We start from the raw sequence: 24,710 nt of genomic DNA on the forward strand, positions 1-24,710 counted from the left end.
AACGGTGGCTCTGGTATTGCTGCTTTTACAGATGTAGGGAAATGGAACCCACAGTGTCCTCCATGCTAACAACAGGCAGCTCTAGATTCAAGTTCCAGGAGTCAAGGTGCTGCATTCATAAATTATCCAGAGCGCCTTCGTCACCGCTGCCGCAGACACTCGCAAACACAGCCCCACATACATAACACAACAGAACTGCTTATGCCTCCCCTTGCCCTCCCCCTACCCCGGAATTCTTCCTTGTGCTTCTTCTCCCAGTTTTTATGGTGCCGGAGATTGATTTCTCATAGCTATTGGATGGATGGGTCATAGCTAAGCATCCCTAATTGGCTCTACCTATCTTTGAATGTAAGTGTTTGATAACGATAGCAATTAAAACCAAACACACAGTGATATAAACTGCACCAAGTAGAGTGCTAATTAGGACTTTTGTAACTGAACGTATCTAATCATAGTGTTGACACGAACAAAAAGATGGTTATGCCAATAATGCAACCGTAAAACATTGTTCTTAGATGCCAGTTTAATTCTTGTCTCAGCTTTAACTTTCTAGCCTATAGAAATCTAATAGAACAAATAGGGCATGCATATAATTAAATGTGTAAACTAACTACTCAGTCAGTATGTGAGAGGCAGACAGAACACAAGTTTAAGGCTGGTGTGTGTGAGATATAAGGCCATTTTCTCTCAAAATGTACAGATTACAAATGTCTCACATATAGGCGCTTTTGTCATGGTGCATGTTCAGAGTGTTTTACTGATGGGAGCCAGGCACAGCAGTGTAACCCTAGGATCCCATCATTTATAAGCAATAAAGTGAGATTTCACCTCAAAACCCAACACACACACACACACACACACACACACACACACACACACACACACACACACACACACACACACAATAGGGGATGGTAGAGAAAGAGAAACAAATTTTTACTGATAGGATGAAAAATAAGTACAGATAACTGATTCATCACAAACCCTTCAGTGGGAGCATGGAATCTCAGTTGTGACGTATAAACGCCCAAAAGCAAACAAATAAAAAGTCTGTAGTCATTCAAGTTTTTAATGACTTCACTAACCTAAAGGACATCTGCATCTCTCTCTCTGTGCAGGAGGCACCCTTGCTCTATCAGTAGGCAGGTAACAGGATGTGATGAGTAGGGAGTGGGGACAGGACACCGAGGCAGTGACAGGATGACTTTCCATCTTAACTGTCCTTGACATATTTCTTGAAGCATCTTTCTAGCTCACAAAGCCAACTTCCTCACCTCATCTGCAAAATGAGCCCAAGAAGTCCCACTTTGCAGGGTTGCCATCAGAAAAGCATGCTATAAAGAACCTATCAGTTTGGTCCTACAAAATCCAGGCTTGATATTTGTTGATGTAAAAGGTGATGTTTTCATCCGCTTCATGCTAGGTAAACAGAGATGATGTTATGTTTAAGCTCCTGGCTCAGGCACCACTAAGCAGCTTTGAGAGGTAGCATTGCTTGGCTTGCCTGCAAGGATGGGTGGACACACTCTTAGGATGATGTATTTCTCCGAAGGTCGCTTCTTTGTGTGACACTGGACCTTGCTCATTTTCTGCTGCACTTAGAGCTGTGCTGTTCTGCCCACATGTCTGAGCTGTATCAATTCCTCCGGGACTTGGCTCAGTTTCTGCCCTCATTATGAGGACATGAAACTCACACTGTAGGGTGAGCCTCATCAAAGGGATAGCTTGCATGCCTGGTTCTGTGGCAACCAGAGTGTCGCTGGTAGAATATTAAAGACAAGCCACCCCATTTTAATTTACCTTCCATTGAAACTTGAGAGTACTTTATTAAAAGGAACTCCCCACCACCACCACTTTTGGCAGAGTTTTAGAGCAGGGTTTAAATCCTTAGTGGATTTCGTCACTTTTTTTTTTTTTAAGCTCTGAAAATACATAGGCCTTCACACTTTTATTTCTCTTTCACAATTCCATCTTTTGGTAGCTAATTTTCATTTATTAAATAACATTTAGTTTTTCTCTGACTTTTTTCAAAGCAAGAACTAGAATATTTAGTAGAAGAAACTAAAGTTCGGAAATTTTAAATTTAATTTATCTTATTAGTGTGTACATGTGTGTAGGGGTAAACACAGTGCACTGTGCATATGTGGGGAGAGAGAGAGAGAGAGAGAGAGAGACAGACAGAGACAGAGAGACAGACAGAGACACAGAGACAGAGACAGAGAGACAGAGAGAGACAGAGAGAGACAGAGACATAGAGACAGAGACATAGAGACAGAGAGAGAGAGAGAGAGAGAGAGAGAGAGAGAGAGAGAGAGAGAGAGAGAGAGAGAGAGAGAACACTTGGAAAGCACATACTTCTGTACATATGTGGAGGTCAGAGGGTAAGGTGTGAGAATCCTGGATTGAAAACTCTGGTCATGAGTCTTTGTTTATAGGCTGAACTCCCATTGGCCCAAAAATTATAGCTTTTAATGCTGGTGGTTAGCTTTCAATTTCCTTTAAAATTAGATCTGTTGCAAATTTAATGCAGGACAGAAGGCCCTGTTACTGGCAGCAGAGAGAACTGGAGTACATTAAAAACAAACAAACAAACAAAGCAAGCCTCAGGCCAAGGACTGCTCTGTCTGTGTAGGCAGGGAAATGACAGGCTCAGGTAGGAAGGCTGGTGCCGCTACTGCCTCCGTCACTTTTAGCAGTTGGCTTCATGACAACCCATGACGACAATGTGAACACTGAATCTTTCTGGGCTTCACTTTTCCCAGCTCTCCCTCAATGGACTTGAAACAGAGGGCCTCCAACTCCCTTCATGATAAGGAAATGACTGATCCAAGCATTCAAGGCCTAGATTCATTCACAAGAGTATGCGTGAGAGCAACCACGTAGATGCACAAATGAGCTCTGAAGGAACACAGGGCCATAATGACACTTAACCTGTAGCAAGCTGCCTACTGTGAAAAGGAAATGCAGAAATTAAGATGCTGTGCTCAGAATTCTTGTTTCATTTGGTGACAAGATGCATTGCAGAAGTCAATTTGGACCTTCATGTCTCCATTGCTAGGGTGATGCACAGCTCAGCGTCTCACTTAACTGCCAAGTCAGTGGGGAGAAGTGTGTGGATGTATACTTGAGCCCACCTGGACTTAAAGACACCTGATTGACAAGTCCTCTCTCCTTTCCTCTTCTCTTTCCATCTTTTACTAAAGTAAGAGATGCTTGCTGTGGGGAATCAAGGTAATATAAGTAACCAGTAGCCTCATCATGTAAAGGAAATGCCCATTTGCAGGGCTTTAGAAGATTTTTTCTCATTCAGGATGTTAGATACTTTTGTGAGATCTACATGGGAGACAAATGCTTTCAAAAGATTAGCTAAGATTTCTCCTCACTTTTTAAATTCATGTTGGAAAGTATGAGGAAGATGCTCTGGCTGTCATCCTGTTTTCATATCTCTGTATTATTATTATTATTATTATTATTATCATTATTATTATTATTATTATCATTATTATTATTAGTTTTTCAAGACAGGGTTTCTCTGGGTAGAACTTGCTCTGTAGGCCAGGCTGGCCTTGAACTCACAAAGAACCACCTGCCTCTGACTCCTGAGTTCTGGGACTAAAGGTCACACTACCCTGCTCTTTTTTTTTTTTTAATTCCTGTTCTTTGCTTATTTTGAGTATGTGCGTTCTCTCACGCACACATGCAAGTGTGCACAACATATGTGTAGAGGTCAGAGAACAGCTTTCGGGAATCTGCTTTCCTCCTACCACCATGTGGGTCCTGGAGATAGAACGAAGGTCTTCAGGTTTAGCAGAAATTGGCTTTGTTTGCTGAGCCATCTCCCCAGCCCTACAAGGATCCCTTCCACACATGTGGTATGAAGAAAGATGTGTCCATAGGCTTTCTCTTGGCCAGTGATCACATCATCTCACAACTATTTAAGATGCAGTATGGCATTCCTAAGTCTTGCTACCCCTTCAATGGCAGCCAGTGATATTTTAGGATGATGGTGACTATGCTATGGATATGGGTCCCTAAGGACAGTGACATAAAGCACAGCCTCCCACTGACCCCAGATGGATATGGAGTAGGAAGAAGGAGTAGGTTTTCAGCATAATGAGCCCTAAGTTTTCTAAAGTTTTTGTTTCTTCTGCATGTTACCTCTCTGCTTTTACTGATCTAGGAAATATGGGTAGAAGGCATGAGAAAAGTTGGACATCGCCTCGGAAAGAGATGTAACCTAAACCATTGTAGTTACAGTAGGATTGGAGGAAAGAAGACATAAGGACAAGAGTAGAGTCATAAGGACATTTTTTCAATCTCTGCTCTATCTTTATGCCTGCATAGCTTATAGGCAGGGTAGATTTTGGGAGAAGTTTTTGTGGATGGGTTACTGTTTCCCTCTCTCCACTAGGAGTCCTATCTAGTTAGAGGGTGGCCTCTTCAGTTTTCATGACCCCTGCTACTAGGAATCTCAGCTAGAGGTACCCCTATATAGTCCCAGAAGCCTACCCTGTCATAGGTCTCCAGCTTGTCCCCCCTTCACGGTTTTTCTTCTCCCTGCAGGCCTTCTGTCCTCCCCCTCCCTCGTCTCTCCCCAGGTCTGTTATCCACCCTCATTTCTCTCCACGCTCCTTCTCCTACCTTGTTCTCTCTCTTCAACCACTTCTGCTGTCTATTCTATTTCTCCTTCTGAGTGAGATTTAAGCATCCTCCCTTGGGTCTTCCTTGTTACTTGGGAGAGAATCAACCCCTGACATGATGAACAATATTCTGCTATGCTTGCAGATAGGAGCCTAGCATAGCTTTCCTCTGAGAGGCTCTACTCAGTAGCAGATGGAAACAGATGCTGAAACTCACACAACCAAACATTGGGCAGAGTATAAAGAGTCTTGTGGAAAAGTGGGGGGGAAGGATAGAAGGACTTGGAAGGGACAGGAGCTCCACAACAAGACCAACAGAACAAAGTAACCAGACCCAGGGGTGCTTGTGGAGACTGATGCACTAACTAAGGACCACACATGGACTGGACCTAGGCCCATTACACAGATGTAGCTGAAGGGCAGCTCAGGCTTCATGTGGGTTCTCTAGTAAGGGGAGTGGGGGCTGTCTCTGACATGGACTCAGTTGCCTGTTTTTCAATCACTTCCCCTTTGTGGGGCTGCCTCAACAGGATGTGCTCAGTCCTGATGCAGGGGTGGGTTGATAGGGGAGGAGTAGGGGAAAGGGTATAGGGGGAAGAGGGAGGGAAAGTGGGACTGGGAGGAGGGGGCTGTGATCGGGATGTAAATTGAATGAATGAATGAATGAATATTTTTTAAAGCAAGAAAAAAAAAGAGAGACACAAGGAAAATTAGTGGGGCTTGACAACAGAGGAGAGAAGGGTGTGGTGGTCTTCAAGGGTGACCTCTAACCCTTCCTTTGGGTGAATCATGGTCATCCATACCAACCCACCACACTACAGTAACCCTCAATTTTATGTCTTATTGCCTTCAAAAACAAAGCTCTTTGATTGCTGTACAAATTTCATATTGGCTACAGCTTGGGCTACATACACCTAGACCTTAGACTCCTCCCTATGGATCCTGCCCTTTCCAGGATGCAGGTAGAAATGGTCCTATTTCGTTCCTTAAAGGAAAGAAAATTTCTATTCATGAGTTCGAGACCACCTAGGGTTACACAGAGAGCTCCTATTTCAAGAATAACAAAAACCTAACAAACCCACCACCACCAAAAGGCTCTGAAAACTGCCAACAGCCAGGCAAGCATCATCTCAGTATGGTGAGTTGTGCCACTCCATCCAGCCCGCCCCATCCCCTCTTAATTTAGCCCTGGGATTGAGCCTATGGCCTTGCTCATACTGTGCAAATGCTACACTACTGAGCTGCACTCTGAGACAGGGTATGCCTGTCGCTCTTAGTCTGACACTGAACTACTAGGCAGTTCAGACTGGCCCCAAACTCCCAGTCCTCCTGCCCACCAAGTGATCCAGTTCCAAGTGTGCCCAGCACCACCATGCCCAACTCTACTCCTGCTTCCTAGTTTAGGTCATGTGGATAATCTGATAGCAGTGTGGGAAGGTAGAGAGTCCTCTCCACACAGGCAACAGTGACTCTGTGGGAATGACAAGGTAACCTATTGCATCCTGTAGTTATCATCCCCTTGGAGCTGCTTTTATTTTCTGTAACACATTCTCCATATGTTTTCTCTCCCCATGTCTCTCCTGCCTATGATTTGCATGTGTACTCCCAAACACAAACAGAGCCCCCCACCCCATTTCAATTTATCATATACACAGCAAATAACTGAAGACTACCTTTTTCGGTTATTTAATTCCTAGCAGAAAGCCTATAAAGCATTTGTTCAAATACTTGCCATTTCTAAAGAGAGAATTTGCTGTTATACTCTTGTCCACTGCCCAGCCAATTATCTAGGGGCTATGCACAGGATAACTTCATTTGTATGCCTCCATTCATGCATGTCAAATACCACACCATACTTTATGAGTAACACACATTTCTTTTCATTCAGTCACTCATTCATTCACTGCTTATAGTCAAGGGCTAGTGATGTGGCTCAGTGCTACCAAGCCTGAGGACCTGAGTTCTACCTATAGTATCCACATAATGGAAGAAGAGAATCAAGGATATTTATTGTGAATTGTCAGAGATATAAACGTCGGGGGGGGGGAGGCATGACAAGCAGGACCTCTGTTGTCATGGAAATGACTGTCAGGAGAGAGATAACTATAAAATCAGGAGCTCTAACAAACGAAAACACGTAGGGGTGCATTAGTAGAGCATGTGACCAGGGAGTTTTAATCCAGTCGTGCAAGTGAGAGACAGCTTCCCTGAAGACCAGAAACTTAGTTGGCATACAAGGCACATGTAGAAACATCAAAGGCATGTCTTCCATCTCAAAAAATCTTTGATCTGTAACCTAGATCTTTTGAAGTGGAGAGAACACCACTTCTAATCTGTGCCACACCTTCTGCTGAAAGCCTATATAAGGGTGTGGAAGAAGAAAGCTCTTGTCCTTTGCCTGCCTGCTCTCAACTCGCTAGCAAGCCCATTCCTTCAACAGCATTAGAGCCCATTTCTTCCAGAGTCCAACATGTGTTGAAGACCAGCTGAGACATACAGCCTCACAGACTGAACAACCACTGGATTCTTGGACCTTACATTCATAGGCAACCATTGCTAGATTAGCTGGACCACAGCCTGTAAATCATGGGCCTTCTGCATCCTGGGCAAGTGCTCTACCACCAGTTATAAAGTCCAGCCAGCATGAACTCCACATCAAACTGTCCACTTCTGGGATGTGTGTCCTCCCTATCAGACCTGTCAATAGTTAACAGCTGTTGAAATCTTGGACACATCATTTGATGGGAGTGGGTTCTTTTGGAGCCCACTGTTTAGTATTCAGATGACAGAGATGGCCAGGATGTCCTAAGTCAGTGAGGGTGTGTGGCGTGATAGGCTCTGGGTAATGGCTCCTTCCAGTCTTTGGTACCTCAGCATCTAAAAAGCCAGTTTGGGTCTGCAGTAAACCACGAATGGAAAGATCAGAGATGTCCATAGGGTGAGGGTAAGTCATAACCTTGACTGTGTTATAAAACTTCTCTGCATGTTAATGTTCTTAACTATGAATGAGATTAATGGTACCAATGTGACAATTAGAAGAATATTTCTTGGTCTCCTTTTACAGATTAGGAAGTTGATAGATGGAAGCAACTATTTCAACATGCAGCTTTGGGCAAGGACCACACTCTCACTTCATTCTAGTAGAAAAACTACTTGGCTTTTCTCCATTCTTCACCTTTTTAAAAAAATATATAATTTATTTTTATTTACTGTGCATTGGTGCTTTGTATGTCTGTGTGAGGGCATCAGAGATCTGTAACTGGAGTTAGGGACAAGTCTGAGCGGCCATGTGGGTGCTGGGAGTTAAACCCTGGCTCCTCTGGAAGAGCAGCAACTGTGCTTAACCACTGAGCTGTCTCTCCAGCCCCACTTCCTTCATCACTCAGGGTTCAGCACCTGGTGACACTCTGAGGCATGTAATCTACAGGCACACGTTTCCCCCTTGTACAGATGAAAAGGCTTTTCATTATTAAAGCCCAAACCACGTAGTTGAAGTTGGAAAACTAGTTTGAGAAAATCATTGCGGAAAGGACAATAATCTAAGTGGTACCCTCTAATAGGAAAGCTGGCAATAGGAACAAACAAGTTGTGTTGATCTTAAGAACATCTCTTAATGGTGGACATCACAAATCTCAGCACCTGGGGAGGCAGAGGCAGACGGATCTCTGTGAGTTCTAGGCCAGCCTGGTCTACAAAGTGATTCCAGGACAGCCAAGGCTATACAGAGAAACCCTGTCTCAAAAAACAAACATTTTAAACATGAGCATATTTATGAATGAAGCTCTTTTAAACATGAGTGTATTTACGGATGAAGCTCTCTTGTTCCCACCAATGATATGTAACCCTTTAAACTGGTGACTATGCCATTTGACTTTCTTTCTCGAACCCGGAATTTCGTTTTCTAATCAATTTATACTTTGGTTTCTTTTACCCACATCATTTCTAAATGTCTGTCTCTGTTCTCTATGGTCCCAAGTTGATTACAATAGACATTTTTTACCATTTTTTTTTTTTGTGTGTGTGTGTGTATAGGGTTTTCAGCATGTCCGTGCCACACTAAATATGTGGTGATCAAAGGACAACTTTTAGAAGCTGGTTCTCTCCTTCTACTGGGTTCCAGGAAAGGAATTCAAGACTTCAGGTATAGTGACAAATACCTTGACCCTGTGCCATCGCGTTTTACCCACAGTGGACATTTTAAAAGTATTTCCCTATGGTCTTACAATGGCCAACTCATATTTATTCATGTTTCTGTTTTAACTCCTGCTCCTTCAGAATCTCATGTAGTTAAAAAACAAAACAAAACAAACAAACAAAAAAAAAAATAACAAGCTAAAGGCACTTAGGCTACCTGATGAGACATCTTAGAAAAATATTCTAGATAGTAAATGTATCAATATTCATCCAGAGATTTTTTTTCATTCAAAATAAACATTAGGAAACATTCAAACTATTTGGGGGCGGAGTCTTTTCAAATCACTCCTATGCAGCATAAATCTTCTACTCTTTTTTTTTTTTTTTTTAATGTAGCAAAATAGCTACAGACTACCTACATCGGAGCACAAAAAACAAAACAAAAACAAAAAACAAAAACAAAAACAAACCTAAAAAACTAAAAAACAAAAAACCGCACTGTGAGCCTGCTTTATCATCTCTGACTGTGATTTGCGTCAAATCATGACTGTCACCCTATCTCCTGCATGGGAGCCACGCTAAAGGCAGAGGTGACCAAGGACAGGCTCCCCTCTCGCCGAGACAAGTAAGTTTTACCCAGTCTAGTACCACCGGCTGGTCCCCAGCTCAAAGTCAGGGTCCAGCAATCAGTTCTGTTAACAACTGCCACAGACACTCAGAGTCCAGCCCTCCCGCTCGCTCCTTTTTGAAAAAGCTTGATTTCCAGATTTCTCTTTGATTGAGGCTCACTTGTTACTTTTAGAAAAGCAAAAGTTACTGCAAACCTGCTCCCCGCCCCTAGAAGAGGTACCCGCATTGCCACTCAGACCCATCTTCCTCTCACGGTTCAGGAGCAAGTCAGTGCCAGCCACAGCCACCCAGAGTGGAGCTCCACAGAAGCTGGCACCAAATGCCTTCACTGGGTTTTGAAAACTCCATCAAAGGTTTCACTGAACGCTATCTGTAAGGGCTGTAGTGTTCTCTTTCAGAAACTGCAGTGCCCTTCTCGAAGCACTTGAAAAAGAGTTGCTTTTGCTTTTCATCTCCTCCTCTGAGAGTGTAAACATTGTTTTGAGTGAAAAGACCTGAAGGAGCGCTTACTTTCCCTTGAAATTTCATTTTTAAATAAGAGGGGGAGAAAATCCTTTTTCTGACTGATACTAATAATACAGGTCAAAGTGTCAGGCGATATACAATTAAATGGAAAACAAAACCGGCTCTCCCTCTCTTTCTCACAGCACAATGGCACTGGAATATAAATTACCGATGAAGATGAAATAATGCTTCAAAGCCTACAAGGCAGGGCGGCGCGGTGTTTACAAAGTGTTTTCCATGGCACGATGAGACATTAAAGATGACGGTAACCCATGGACTTGGGTTGGTGCTGAATAGACCAAAGCTAGCATGAGGTAGGGTTTTAGGTCCCTGTAGCCTGTGACCCCATGATATGCTTTGTTTTACAAGGGCAGCTGCAGTTATCAACAGATGTTTCAGCTATAAATAATTGGTATCATCTCAGAAAAGATCCATCTACCTGGGGAGAGGGCATAATACCCAAACCCCTGCCCGGCTATTACAGCCACATTAATCTCCCATCTCTCCAGGTTTCTCAGAGAACGTCCTGCAGGTGTTTTTCTGGGAGAGTGTTGACAAAGTCTCTCAAGTGTGCGAGCTTTGTGTGGACTGTAAAGGAGGCTGGCCCCTGTCATAAATTTCTGTCGGTGGCCACACACCAAAGGAGGAAAGGATTGGAGACTGGGGGAGAAGCGAAGGAAAGGGTGAGGAGGGAGGGCAGGGCTTAGGGGTGTCCAGATAGCAAGGCACAAGATACACAGACTATTCTTCATGAAGTGGGCTTGTAGAAAGAACCATGCTAACGGACTCCAAGTTTCAACAGCCCAGAAGTGGCAGAAGAGCTGTCTGTGGTTTACATTTTTTCTCCAGCATTTTATATTTTGCTTTGCTCTCTTGGTTGTGGGATTAACTGAAAGACAAAATGTTTACACTCTAAGCAAAATGCTACTTTTGAAGACTGAGGGGGAATATTTTTTATGGGAAGAATTCATGTTAGGATTATATGTGAAATGTAGGAAGAAATGATAACTGAAAAAGATTAGTAAGTTCTTTAACTACTTTTCTTATAAATGCAGAGACTGAAAACTCAGTGGTTATTAAGATATGAGCATTCAGCTTCTGGAACTGTGACAGTGAAATGGAAAGCAAGTCCCGGAATTTCCTGGAGCCACTCCCAACAAGCTACACTCTCAAAAGCAGTAAGGGTTTGGGAGCGCCTGGCCCATGGAGAGCTATACTTCTCTCTCCGTATAAACAGAGTGGTTTAGTAGTTGTGCACTTGGCATCTGGCACAGTGGGAAAGTATCCTAAAAGCCTGAGGAGTTGTGGTTGCTTAATTTAGAACTTGCTGAGTAAGTTAACGAAAGTGACACTCAGTGTTCAAAAGCTCCCATGTTGAATGTGTTGGAGACTAAAGGTTGCCCCCAGTGGGCTGACTTTTAGGGTTGTCACTGAGTTACCTCGAGAGGGGAACAAACTCCTTCTGTTCTCATTGCCTCTGTTTCCACAGTTGGAAATCTTCTGGATTATGGAGTGCAGTAGGAGGAAGGATATGTGTACTCTTGAAATGGTTTGCACAGCCCCGAACAGCTTTCCTCCTGATTCACATTGCAAATCCAAATCCAGAGACTGGAGCTTTCCCCACCCCCACCCCCTTAATTTATTTATTTGTTCATTTTACATCCCAATCACAACCCCACTCTCTCCTCCCCTCCCTGTTCCACCCTCCCACACACTTCCATCATATCCTCTTCATCCCACCTCATCCCCCACACCGGGTACCAACACACTCTGGCATATGGAGTCACATCAGCACTAAGTACCTCCTCTTTCACTGAGGCAAGACTAGGCAGCCCTGCTAGGGAAATGGGATCCAGAGGGAGGCCACAGAGTCCAAGTCAGACACAGCCCCCACTCCTGCTTCAATTGCTAGGGAACCCACTTGAGGAGCAAGCATCAGCATGTTCCTTCAGTGCTTTAGTCTCTAGGGTCTGGAGCTTTAATCCCAAGCAAGCTTCTGCTTGCTCCCGATGTCACCACCAGCTTTGGATGCAGGGAGGGAAACTGGATCCTACCCCCTGAACCAGTGAAGATCATGCATTGGGGGAATTTGAATCTCCAAGTCCCCACTTGATTGTGTTGTAGGGTGCTTCACAGCAGGAGGCACTGCTTTAGTCACATAGGAACTGTGTGACTTTAGTACTGTCACATGCCTTGTATGGATGTAATAGCCAGTACATTTACACTGATGACAACCATGCTTACTAACATTCCCCACTTAAGATGGGTTTGATGGCACACACCTGTAATTTCCACTGTGAGAAAATAAGGACAGAGGATCTAGAATTCAAGGCCAGCCTGGGCTACTAAAGAAACTGGAACCCAGAGGTCACCACTTTATTCTTTACAAGAATTTACTTTCTTATGGCCAATAATCTCCAGTCTATTTAACCTGTTTTACCCTTTCTGGGAATTCCCAAAAATGCTCTTGTGTGTTCAGAGACTAAGAGATCACTCCTGAGGGTGTCTCCTTCAACAGGAGAAATACTATCTATGAATTCACTGGGAATAACCCCTACACATAAAATCGGGAAAGCAAGGTATACATTCTGGGATGCTGCCATTGCTTTTATGCCAGATGTTTTTATATGAGGAAAAATACATTTAAGTTAGTAAATTTCCTTGGTGATCATCTGAGAAATTAAAGGTAAAAAATAATGTTACCACAAGGCTCAAAAGATGCCTTAGTGCCTACGACTACTTACTGCTCTCACACAGGACCTGGGTTCTGTTCCCAACAGCTATATGGTACCTCACAATGATCTTTAACTCCAGGTCTAGGAGATGGAACGCCCTCTTCTGGCCTCCTTGGGTACCAGGCACGCACATGGTACACATACATACATGCAAGCAAACATCCACACACATAAAATAAAAACAATAAAAAAAAAATAATGCTGCCGCAAAGGGAAATGATACTCCTTTCTAACTCCCCTAGAACTCAAGCTTGGGTTTTGAGCCTTCCCTGGCTTCTTACTGCCTCCGTTTAAAACATACTTTTTATTAGTTCTTTGAAAACTAATGCACATATTACACTGTGATCATATGTCTACCTGCCCATTCCCCCTATCCCTCCTTCCAGATCTCCCCAACTTCACGCCCTCCTTCCTTTTTAATAACCCCTACACTATCCTTGATGTTCCTTCTTATGCAGGATGGTGGTATCAGTTTAGTTCAGTGGTTCTCAGTCTTCCTAATGCTGTGACCCTTTAATACAGTTTCTCGGGTTGCGGTGACACACACACCCCGCCCCCTCAAGCATAAAATTATTTCATTGCTACTTCGCATCATAACTGTGATTTTTACTACTGTTATGAGTTGTAATGTAAATATTTGATATGTAGAATATCTGATATGAGACCCAAAGGGGTTCGAGACCCACAGGTTGAGAAGCACCAGTTTCGTTGGTTTCTATTATGGGAGGTGATAATTAAGTACATCCATGACTTCGACTTGACTCTTCTGGAGTCGCTAAGAAAGCAAATGGAATTGTAAGGGGTAGGCAGGTTCAGCATGACAGAGATCAATAGCGTACACATCAAGATGAGTTGGGGGGACCTTTTAAAAATAATGATATTATTATTATTATTGTTGTTGTTGTTGTTGTTGTTATCCAACATCTAGAAAGTATCAGTTCAAAATGAAAATGTTTCGAGGCATGGTAGAACTAAAACAGCTCAGATCTGCCAAGAAGATGGGGCTATTTCAAGGCAACAGGTTTCAGACAGTATTTTCTACCCAGCCTTCTACACTCGCGTTAGGTTTTCTTTCTCACACAGGGGGCTACAGGAAAATGAGACTCTTTAAACAGCTATTTCCCCCACATTAGTCAACCCGGCAGAGCTGACCGTAAGAGCAGGAACCGCCTTGTACTTGAGAGAAATTTAATCTGTTGGACCACTTAAAGTCTAAATGTCTCACTCGGGGATGTCAGCGGGACAGGTGGTGTGACTCTTCTTACCAGCAACTGCTGCAGCCCGGCGCCGATCACATCTTGCAGGTTTGTTTTGTCCTCTGGGCACATGGCTTGTTTGTACTGCCACTTCTCAGGCACGAAGGGCCACTTCATTTCCTTTGCCTCCTGGATCAGGGCCCTTAACTCGCTGGGGAGTGAAGCTGCAAAGGTCAGAGTTCAGGTAAGGAAATTGCCGCTCAAAGAAAGGGCTGCTAAACTCCCCGTGTTATGATGAAGCATCTCAGTGGCTAAAACACTTTTCCTATCTGCGGCTGGCTGGTCCAAGCTGTTGAGGCTGCCTTGAAGAATAATAGCAAGGAGCTATCTGTCAAGGGTGGCCCGGGCCTACTCTGCCCTACAGGTAAATTGGGGTAGTCAGGCATTAAAGAAAGGTTTTTAACAGGAAGTGAAGCATTTGAGTGACTGTCTCTGCATGAAGAATCAGAGAAAGGCACGGAGGAAATATTCCGTCCCCTGTAAAGTGAGAACAGGGCTAGAGTGGAGCGGCATTTGAAACTTGTGGCACCTGAGAAAGGAATCAATTTGTTCAGCCTCTTTTTGCCCCTCTAAGACCTCGGCCCATCTCACCCTTTCGCTGCTCAGGATGCGTGAATACAGACAAAAAAGGACAATGTCACAAGTGAGATTTTTGGTGATACCAGTTAACTGTGAAGTGGCCCCGATCCACCTTAGCAACTGTGTTATGTCTCTAAGCGGGTCCCAATCCTAACTATTCTGGTTCACCGTCTCCTACCTGAACTGCAGAAACACAAAAGCTATGGAAACTGTAAGTGTTTGCCCTGGTCTTGACATCCAAAACCACCCTAGCATTGAGTCGGGTTGGGCTGTCTTACTTGACACTCAAAATTTCACAGGAAGAAGTTCTACACTTCCACACAGGAGGCCCATTGTTTGCTTTACTATAATTGTCATACATGGTTCATGCTCCCCAGGACCCTTCCTCCTAGTGGAAACCCTCTCGGTTCTGAAGTCCTTGCCATGCCAGGGTTCCGAGGTTGTCTACAGACCTCCCTCTGTCTGTCTTGTGTATCTTACTGAACGTATCCCAAACTGAACTCATCAGTGTGAGGTATTGGATCAGGACCCCCAAGACCAAGTTCTCAGCACAAAGGAGATTTATTTGCTCCCAGAGGGACAGAGGGCAGGGAATAAGAGACAAAGACAGGAGATAGAGGATTAGGGAGAAGAGGAAGGGAACTCGGTAGAGGGAGCAGGGATATCTGTCCTGGGTTGGGGGGGTCTGCTTCTGGATAGAGGGGAGACAGATGCACATAGGCATATAGGAAAATGGTGGCGTCTGAAGGTATAGTGGGAAACCCCGAGTTAGCATGAGGTTTGGTTTTAGTTGGGCATACTAATTAGGTGAGCCAAGCAGGGCTTCTGATTGCTGGACTTCAATACTTTGATATCTGGACCTCAGGAGGAGGAAGTGGCTAAATAAGGGACTAGACCTTGGGAAATCGCTTAAGGGATGGAATCTAACGGTTTTGCCATGGCAGAGGGAATCGGGGAGAAGCGCAAGGCCTCCCAGAGCCATGTTTAGAGCTGACTAGAGTCCCTCCAATTAGCTCTTTTCCAATTCCATTTCCTTCTATAATTCTCTTTTGATGAGTGGGACCACCACACATTGCATCGTCCCGATCTGAAACCTATAGTTATAGATGTTTGCCTTCTCTCCTTCCTTGAATCAAGGTAGCTATCAAATCCCACAGCTCCTAAAACCCATCTCCCCTCTCCTTCCTCTTTGATATTTTCAGCCCACCCTTACAGTCCTTTATACTGTGAGTCCCTCCCCCCCCCCCGTCCAATTTTCTAGACCGGGACATTACAACATCTTTTAGTTCTTTAGATTTTCCATATTCTGTTCTGTTTGTAATTGTTCTGCCCCCACACTGAGGTCCTCTGCCCTTGGCACTCAAACAGACATTGCCACTGCTGTTAACTCACCACGACCACCCAGTGGACTTGAAATGCCTCTTCCTTGTACTTCCAGACCCACAGAGGGGATGCATGTTCCCTTCAGACTGCATCCCACTGTCCTGTGATCACATCTCTCGTTCTTCCTAGGCTAGGAGCATCCTCAACACAGCTACCATGTTTCATATCTCATCCCTCTTGTAAGCCACATCCCAATGGTAGCACACTGTGATGGCTAAAAGACATGAGATAGCATTCTATATACATGAGACATACTGGATAGAGAAAATTGGACAGAATCAGAAAGGAGAGAAGAAAGAAAACCTGTCTTGGTCCTGGATATCTATGTGAACTTGCCACCAGATGAGAAATGGTAAGGAAGTTTCTAGATGGGCAGGGGCGGCTTGCCATTGAGAGCCTCACACCAATGAGTGAGCAGTGCTGATGACTGGAGGTGACTCTATTCCACCCCGTTGAGATTGTGACTCCCTGACCAGCACTTCCTGGCCCCTTACTCTGTAGTAACATCCCCGCCGAGACAGAGCCCTAGAAGTAAGGACTCACATGATCACGTTTGGCTGCAAAATCTATCTGTGTTGCTGCTAGAGGATGGTTTTCAGTTTCTGAAATTGCAATGTATGTGCAGAGTAAATTTCTTCAAGAGTGCTTCTAAGTATCCACGAGTAAGATGACTGTTGGGAAGGATGGTCCCATGTGGTCCAAGTGGACTTACAGATAACATCCCTGTCCATCTAGACACAAAGAGTGATGAAGTCACTTGACAATGGAAAGCCCATATCTGGGTTCACTGACTTCCACTGTACTGGGGGCTGAGTAATATCTTCACAGTATTGGAGAACACTGCTTCTGTCTTCCTCTCTTACTATTATTAGGATGGGGGTATTGCTGTGCAACCTAGGCTGGTCTCAAAGTTCTTGATCCCCACCCCAACCCCATGCTATGGACAGCCAAGTCTACATAGAAAACCCTGTCTCAGAAAAAAGAAAAAAGAAAAATAGGATACTCTTTACTAATCATTTTTGCTTCCTCCACACCTGCCTCTCCATGCCAAAACATAAACAGGCCAACGGAGCACACTGAAATACAAGATACCCCTAAAATACAGGTTTTTTAAAGCCATGCTATATTTCAGTTTGCATTTCAGTCTTTTCTCCATCTCCCAGGTGGCACCTAGAGGTAGCTCTCAGGCTGGCAGGAACAAGGAGGAAGGAGATGGTGAAGGGAGAGACAAGAGAATATGCCTTGTCAGTGTTCCCAAGTCTAGTGGCTGCTGTGCCCATAAAGGGACCATGTATTAATGTCCTACTCTATGACCCCAGGCAGTAACAGAATCAGTAGTGCCACAACAAATGCACCATAGCTGCTCACAGCCACCTGCCCACCTAAGCAGGAGAGGTTCTGCGCAGACACAGGCCACAGGAACAGTGGGGATTGCGCAAACACACCACTCTGTGCGTGAGAATTCCTCCCTCGCTGTTATCTGGCTCTATTCCTAGAAGCTTATCTGAAAGGCTATGTCTGACAAAAATGATTTTACAGCCTTGGTTTGCCTTTTCTGAAACTCAGTTGATTATTTCTCCCATTCTGTGTCCCTTGGGGGGTAAAATGGCATCTGACTGAGGCCTCGGACTGGCACAGAAAGAATGTGATGCTTAAGTAAGGGCACACGCTGGACACAGAAAGAGGACACACTAAGAAAATTTTAGAAACTGGGCATGGTGGCACACTCCTGCAATCCCAGCACCCCGGGAGGCAGAGGCAGGTGGATCTCTGCTAGTTTGAGGCCAGCCTGGTCTACAAAGTGAGTCCAGCCATTGGACCAGACATTGAGATCAATGAATGTATTTTACAAGTGGCATGAGTTTGTTGGTGACAAGTGGCCGTACTGGTGAGATGACATAGCCTATGGAAATTGATGGAGCACAAAATTCTTGTTTGAGGAAAAGTTTGAGCCACCATTCAGAAGTTGCTTCAGTTTTTTAATAATTGAAATGTGTGTGCACCAGCCAACTTAGATCCTTTGTTCTTTCCTGGACTACAGCCAAGGCTGAACAGAGGAACCCTGTCTCAAAAAACCAAAATAAATAAATAAAATAAAATAAAAAAGAGAATTTTAGGAGAAACAAGAAAAACAGCCCAATCCAACACATCAGCCCAGGGAGACAGAAAACCAGCTATTTCTTACTGGCCAGGTGCTGAGAAACTGTGGTTGAGGACCAGGGGCCATATGCAAGAAGTCTGTGATCTCAGGCCGACAAGCACATGCTGCTTGTTGGTCCCGTTAGTAAAGAATGCAAGCGCACACCGAGGTTGGATTTGGGAACTGACTGCACATCCAGATCCTCATCAAGAAGGCAGTAGAATGAGGTGTTACAAAGCTGAGACCACCATAGGTACCTAAAATGCCCTGTTAGACATGTATGCACCTGTTTACCGTAACTGAGGGAAAGTCCTTCCCAGGACCTTTCCAGTATGGTGTGTATTATTTACTTAGGCATCTTATTCCTAAATGAAACATCAAAACCACTAAAAGTACACAGGAAAAGATATTTTAAAACCGCATGCGAAGAACATACTTAAAGAAATGGAAGAAAATTTATTTGAGCAATTGAAAAGAACCTTAATAAAAAGGGTGCCTCTCCAAAGCTGGCTAAAGAAGAAACGAGTCTTTTGTAGCTTTCTATATTTTGTGGTTGAAACTTCTCAAGCAACTATAAACATCTGTAACCATAGCCAGCATCAGCCAGCAAGCAGGCAAAAACCCAGATCACGGTTACAATGTAAAGAGTCTTTCTTGAGATCAATGAATGTATTTTACAAGTGGCCTGAGGAGTTTGTTGGTGACCAAGAAAACCGAGACTGGCCGTACTGGTGAGATGACATAGTCTATGAAAATTGATGGAGCACAAAATTCTTGTTTGAGGAAAAGTATGCGCCACCATTCAGAAGTTGCTTCAATTTTTTAATAATTGAAATGTGTGTGCACCAGCCAACTTAGACCCTTTGTTCTTTGCTGAACTACACTGTTTCTTGTAGCCTCGTGTTTACTGAAGCCTAAAATTAGAACTGACAGCAATTCTCTGCAACAAAGTGGGCTTCTTCCCTGCCCATCAGCCCGCAGCCCTTCCCTCTCATGTCCTGGAAATCCACTCATCTCTCGGTGGTCATCTGCCAGGAGAAGAAAAATAGGGCAGAGAGGAGAACGTGTCATTCAAGCGAGGGTGCAGGCATTGAGCCTGCTGGCTCAACCCCTGGTGTCTCCCATCAGAACCTCACCTCTGCACCGCTGGTCCTCACTCTTGTCCTCCATAGACACATCTGGCGTTTCCAACAAGAGACGATCCAGCACTTGCTTGCACTCGTGCAGTATCGAAGCCACAGCGTCTTGATTATTCATGATGATTACCCACCGTCCAGGATGAATTGAGTGTCCCTGGGTCTACGGTGATCAATTACCTAGGAGAGGCATTGATTCTCAATAAAGAAGGCCCTTGAAGGCTGAGGTACCTGGTGAACAAAAGAGAGAGAGGGATGATTAACTAAAGCATCATCAATTATCTGTGAGTCTCAAGCAGGGAGGGATAATAGAGCAAACACATGAAAATACATGACAGGTCCCGAGGATGCTGTTAGGGGAGTGTGTGAAATGATTGCAGGGTCTGATCTAGATGGGCGGTACCTTGAAGGCATAGAGTGCAAAAGGGAGAGAGGCTAGCTACAGAGCCCGGTCACCCACGGTGAGGTTGGTGAACTCACACAGGCCAAATAAAATGAACGTGCCCCATGATTTATGTACTTTCTGCATACTTCACTCAGTGCCCCTGGGTCCCAGTAACACTGAGCTCTCCCCTTTCTGGAAGTCTACAGGAAGCATCTGGCTAATGCTTCTAATAGCCTCGTGCAAGCACATGGTAATATGAAGGTTACCACTCTCGCAATCCACTGCTGATTTCCCTTGTGTGGAATTCTTCATGGTAGTTAGCACAATATAATTTGGACCAAGATAGGCAATGACAGATGCCAAATTTGAAGCTCTTCACTGCCAGGCACATTGCCAAGTAAAATAGAGAAACGGTATTCCAGGAAACCCAGTTTCCTAGAACTTTGATGTGGATGGACCGATCATGTAGATGGATGAGTCAGCTGATGATGCCAGGTAACATGTAGGCCATAGATTCCTTAGGCAAATGTGAAGGAGACGGGAGGAGTTATTGTAGATGAGGTAATTTTGAGGACAAAATAGTTTGCTAGCACTATGAAAATCCCTAGCCAGTAAATAGAAACAATTCTTAGCTAATAAATATTTGGCCTGTCTTCCTTTTGTTGAAGTAGTGTCTTGTAAACAAAAGAAATTATTCTTCTTGCCAAGAATAAGGAGTGGCATGTCTCTGGTTTAGACATTTGGGGAGAGGGGCGTGCAGAAGTGCACTTCCAGAGCAAGAGTCTGAAAGGGAAGATGGAAACAGTTACAAGGATGGCGCTACGCAGAGCTCATGAAGAAAACACTAAGAATGTTGAGGCAGCGAGCAGTTACGTTGGTATTAAATGTGCCCTTCTATTGCATGACCTTTGTTTTAAAGCACACAAAATTAAACCTTCAGGGTACCACAGGCTTATTTCACTCCAAACCAGCATGTCGTCAGTAGTGAACACAAGGAGAGTTCTCAAGTTAAAATTCTATCACATTGCAAGAGCATTCGCAGAAATGAAGTAATGAGAAAGATGTCACTGGAATTATCTAAGGCTGACTGTAATTTTATCCTTACTTTCATGTTCAGAATGGATTCCTGCATAAATTAGGTTGTTGCCCTAAACTGTGTCTGAAGTTTCTTTTAATTCAAATATCTGTAAGTCATGATGTTTTCGGCAATAAACTGGCCATTAGTTTGTCTAGCTATGAGAACAGGTCTCAAGAGATTTTTGTTTGTTTTTACAGACAGGGTTTCTCTGTGTAGTTCTGCCTGTCCTGGACTCACTTTCTAGACCAGGCTAGCCTTGAACTCACAGAGATCCACCTCCCTCTGCCTCCCCAAGTTCTAGAACTACAGGCATGCACCACCCCACCTGGCATTAGTCAGAATGTTATCCTCAGGCATCTGTTACAATATATTACTTAATTAATAGAAAATTAGGAAGGAAACACAGAAAGTAGGAGTTCTTTCCCCTGAGAATTTCTTTACTGCCCTGTGAATGCTTATGGTCTATCATTCCCTCATCTCCAGCCATCTTCTGTCCATCACAGAAACAGTGGGTTTTCTTAAAATTATACATGTAACTGTTTAAAACAAACAAACAAACAAACAAACAAACAAACAAATGAGGCCAAACTCATTCCTTCTGAGTATTACAATGAGCAAATAAGAGGTAATTAGTGGACTACAGTGGGCAAGAGACCTTGGAAACAGTAGCATCACACTCCCCCCATTTCACTAGAGGAAGGTAATGGCTACAGTGGGGTCTTAAGTTCAGAGATGGAGACAGGCATTGGGCAGTACAAAAAGGGAAGAGAAAACAGCAGGTGAATCAGGTAGTCACTTTCATTCAAGTCCCAAAATTAAAGCAAGAAGCAGACTATCTTTCCTAGAGTCATTTTAGGGAGTGGGGGGAAGGGCTGCATAACAATGGAGTTTGAAGAACTAGTCTGTGCATGAAGAAAGAAAATTGTATTACCATATGGTCCTAGTCGCCCAGCATCCTTTATTATAATGGGAAGACCATCATCTTGTAGAGCTCATAGAAAGAGGGCCTAGAAAGGAGACTCATAGGGTCTACAGGGTAGGGATGGAGTCCTTCTCTGCAACTGTTCCACGAAGATAAGCAGGGTCAGGCCTGGTTAGAAATAGAATGGGAGACTGCTGACAATATTGCATGTTATAGGCACTGACAGTGACAATCTAGCCTCCAGCCATTTCACCTTCTCCAAGGAACCAATGAACACACACACACACACACACACACACACACACACAGAGAAAGAGAGAGAGAGAGAGAGAGAGAGAGAGAGAGAGAGAGAGAGAGAGAGAGAGAGCGACATGACTCCTCCAAAAGATCATAACTACTAAGCTGAAGACACTGAAGTAAGAAAAATGTCAGGTTAATGTTACAAAAGTTTATTAGTACAAGTGACCAATGAGATCCAGAGAGATGGCTAAGCAGTTAAGAGCATTGACTATTCTTTCAAAGGACCCAGATTAGATTCACAGGACCTGCATGGTGTCTCACAACCATCTGTAACTTCAGTCTCAAAGGATCTGATGCCTTTTTCTGGTCTCTGAAGGTAACCAGGCACACATGTGGCACATAGACATTCATGCAAGCAAAGCACCCATATACATAAGATAAAAGCTTTAAGATTTTTTAAAAAATGACCAAGAACTTCAAAGAGATATATATAAGCAGACAATCCCTGGAAAAAATTTATGATAGTACCTCGAGCATACTATGGAATATACAAATTGGATGATAAATCAGAACACATTATCCTAAATGCATCAGAAAAAGATAAGAGCATCTAAAATAAAAATTTAAAAAAAAAAAGCTTAAATAGCGAGCAATGACTGATGGAAAGGTCTAAGTGTATCTAGTCAGAGTCCTGGACAGGAAGAAGAGGGAGAAAAGAAAGAAGCATTCAGAGAAATAAATGTGCTCCAGAACTTTCTGAGCAGGAGAAGGAAGCCACCAAAACACTCATGACCCTTAAGCAAAACAATGAATGAGTACAACTCCATGCCTTGAGATATCGTGGTGAAATACAGAGATCATCAAAGACACAGAAGACCTTAGAGCAGTCGGAGGAAAATAACTGCCTTCAAAGAAACACATAGATTAGTGTGTGTCTGACTAAAAGCAACAATGGAAACAATAAAAGATGTCAATGTGTTGGTACGCGGATGCAACATAAGGAGGGTTTAAAACAGCAATCTACCTCTAAAAGTACAAATAGTAGATCACTATTTGTATAAAGCTGCTACAGGAATCCCATAGTGCTCTTCATTCCATCTTTCACAAGATGCAAGACAAGAAGTCAACATAAATATCCAACAATGAAGTTTTATAAAATGATCTACACAATGAAATCATACTTAACTTTGAAAAACAAATAAATCCCCACTATTTGAGACAATAAAGCTGAACCCAGAGGATATGGATATAAACGAAATAAGACTATATCGGAGGGCAAGTACCACATCATCTTCCTGTCATGTCAAGTCCATGGAGGCAGAAGGGAAGATGGTGATTGTTGGTGGATGGCATTGGGGGAGGAGTAGAATAAGATATTGGTGAAAGAATGTACATTTTCAGTTAGACAAGAGTCCAAGAGATTTAGCACACAGCACGGTGGTTAGGATGTCAAATGGTTGAAAATTGCTGAGATAATTTTAAATGATCTCACCACAAAAATTAATACATAATCTAATACACGTCACTTGACTTTCTGTAGTCATGCCGCAGTGTACACATATTTGAGAACATTATGCTTTATATTTTGTAGATTGAAAAAGAATAGAGTAGGGGCTGGAAAGATGGTTCCGTGGTTAAGAGCACTGGCTTCTCTTGCAGAGGTTCCGGGTTCAGTTTCCATCACTCACGTGGCAGCTCATAATCATCTGTGGCTGCAGTCCCAGAGGATCTATGCCTTTTTCCTGACCTCTCTGGACACAAGGCAGGCATGGGGTGCACACACATACATGAAGGCAAAAGACACTAAGAAAATAAACAAGTGAAAAATGCAAACATTATATAAGTCACAAGATTAGCTGATATTAACAAGTACTTAGATCTGTAATTTGGCCAGATGAAAGTGAGATTTTAATTCAGACTGTAATAAAATGTCTAAGATAATCTTTAAAATTTGAGATAAAACATAAAACTCTAAAACTAGCAGAAAAAAAAATCACGAAATGTTACAAAAGAAAGTGAGATAAGATTAAACACCGAGGACAAACTAAGATGGTTGAAATAACTTTCAAATATATTAGTATTTTAAAAAATTGTTTCAGTTAAAAGACAAAGATAGATTGCATTAAAAATAGATCTGTGGAGGTTGTAGAGATAGCTCAGCAGTGAAGAGCACTGGCTATTCTTCTAGAAAACACAAGCTTGATTCCCAGCACCCACATGGTAGCTCACAACAGTCTGTAATTCCAGTTCCAGGGCATCCAACACCCTCTTCTGATTCTAAATTTTCTAAAGTAGTTAGATGCATTTTCTAGACCATAAGAGTGCAAAAAAAATATAGAAAAACACAGAAGCCGGGTAGTGGTGGTGCACGCCTTTAATCCCAGCACTTGGGAGGCAAAGGCAGGTGGATCGCTGTGAGTTCGAGGCCAGCCTGGTCTACAAAGTGAGTCCAGGACAGTTAAGGCTACACAGAGAAACCCTGTCTCAAAAAAAAAAAAAAAAAAAAAAAAAAAAAAGAGAAAAGTAAAAAAGAAAGAAAAACACAGAAAGGCAGGGAAAGATACATTAAATATTAGATAAAATAAACTGATGGGCAGAAACTATTACTACAAATGAAAACTATCACTTTATTAGTTTCATAGCCAGGTCACCAGGGAGCCACCGCACTTCTAACCTTGTATGTGTAATTCATTGTTGTAATACATGTGAGGGAAAAAATGGCAAAATTGGGGCTGGGTATGCTGCTTAGTGTTAGAGTTTTTACTCAGCTTGCACAAAGCTTTGAGTTGATTCTATTGCCAGCATCACACACACACACACACACCCCTTCAAAGAGAGGGCTAGGGAATATAGCCCAGTTGGTAGAATGCTTACTTCGCATATATGAGATTCAAGGTTCAATCCCTAGCACTGCATAAACTGGACATTTGTGGTCAATAGAAAATGGC

The 24,710-nt window shown here is 43.3% G+C and overlaps 1 protein-coding gene across 4 annotated transcripts in view; it reads right to left on the reverse strand.

Annotated features, from left to right (window-relative positions):
• The window catches only part of Alpk1 (alpha kinase 1), a 105,299-nt gene that overhangs the window by 41,903 nt on the left and 38,686 nt on the right, over positions 1 to 24,710 (reverse strand). For all 4 annotated transcript variants that reach the window (XM_051166057.1, XM_051166058.1, XM_051166059.1 and 1 more), the window contains exons 2-3: positions 19,138 to 19,368; positions 13,909 to 14,063 (exon numbers count right to left, since the gene is read on the reverse strand). In XM_051166057.1, coding sequence (XP_051022014.1) covers positions 13,909 to 14,063; positions 19,138 to 19,258 — 276 coding nt within the window. In that variant the 5' untranslated portion in view covers positions 19,259 to 19,368. The remainder of the gene's footprint in view (positions 1 to 13,908; positions 14,064 to 19,137; positions 19,369 to 24,710) is intronic.

The sequence above is a fragment of the Acomys russatus genome, chromosome 23 (assembly GCF_903995435.1).
Source record: "Acomys russatus chromosome 23, mAcoRus1.1, whole genome shotgun sequence".
Classification (NCBI taxonomy): domain Eukaryota; kingdom Metazoa; phylum Chordata; class Mammalia; order Rodentia; family Muridae; genus Acomys; species Acomys russatus.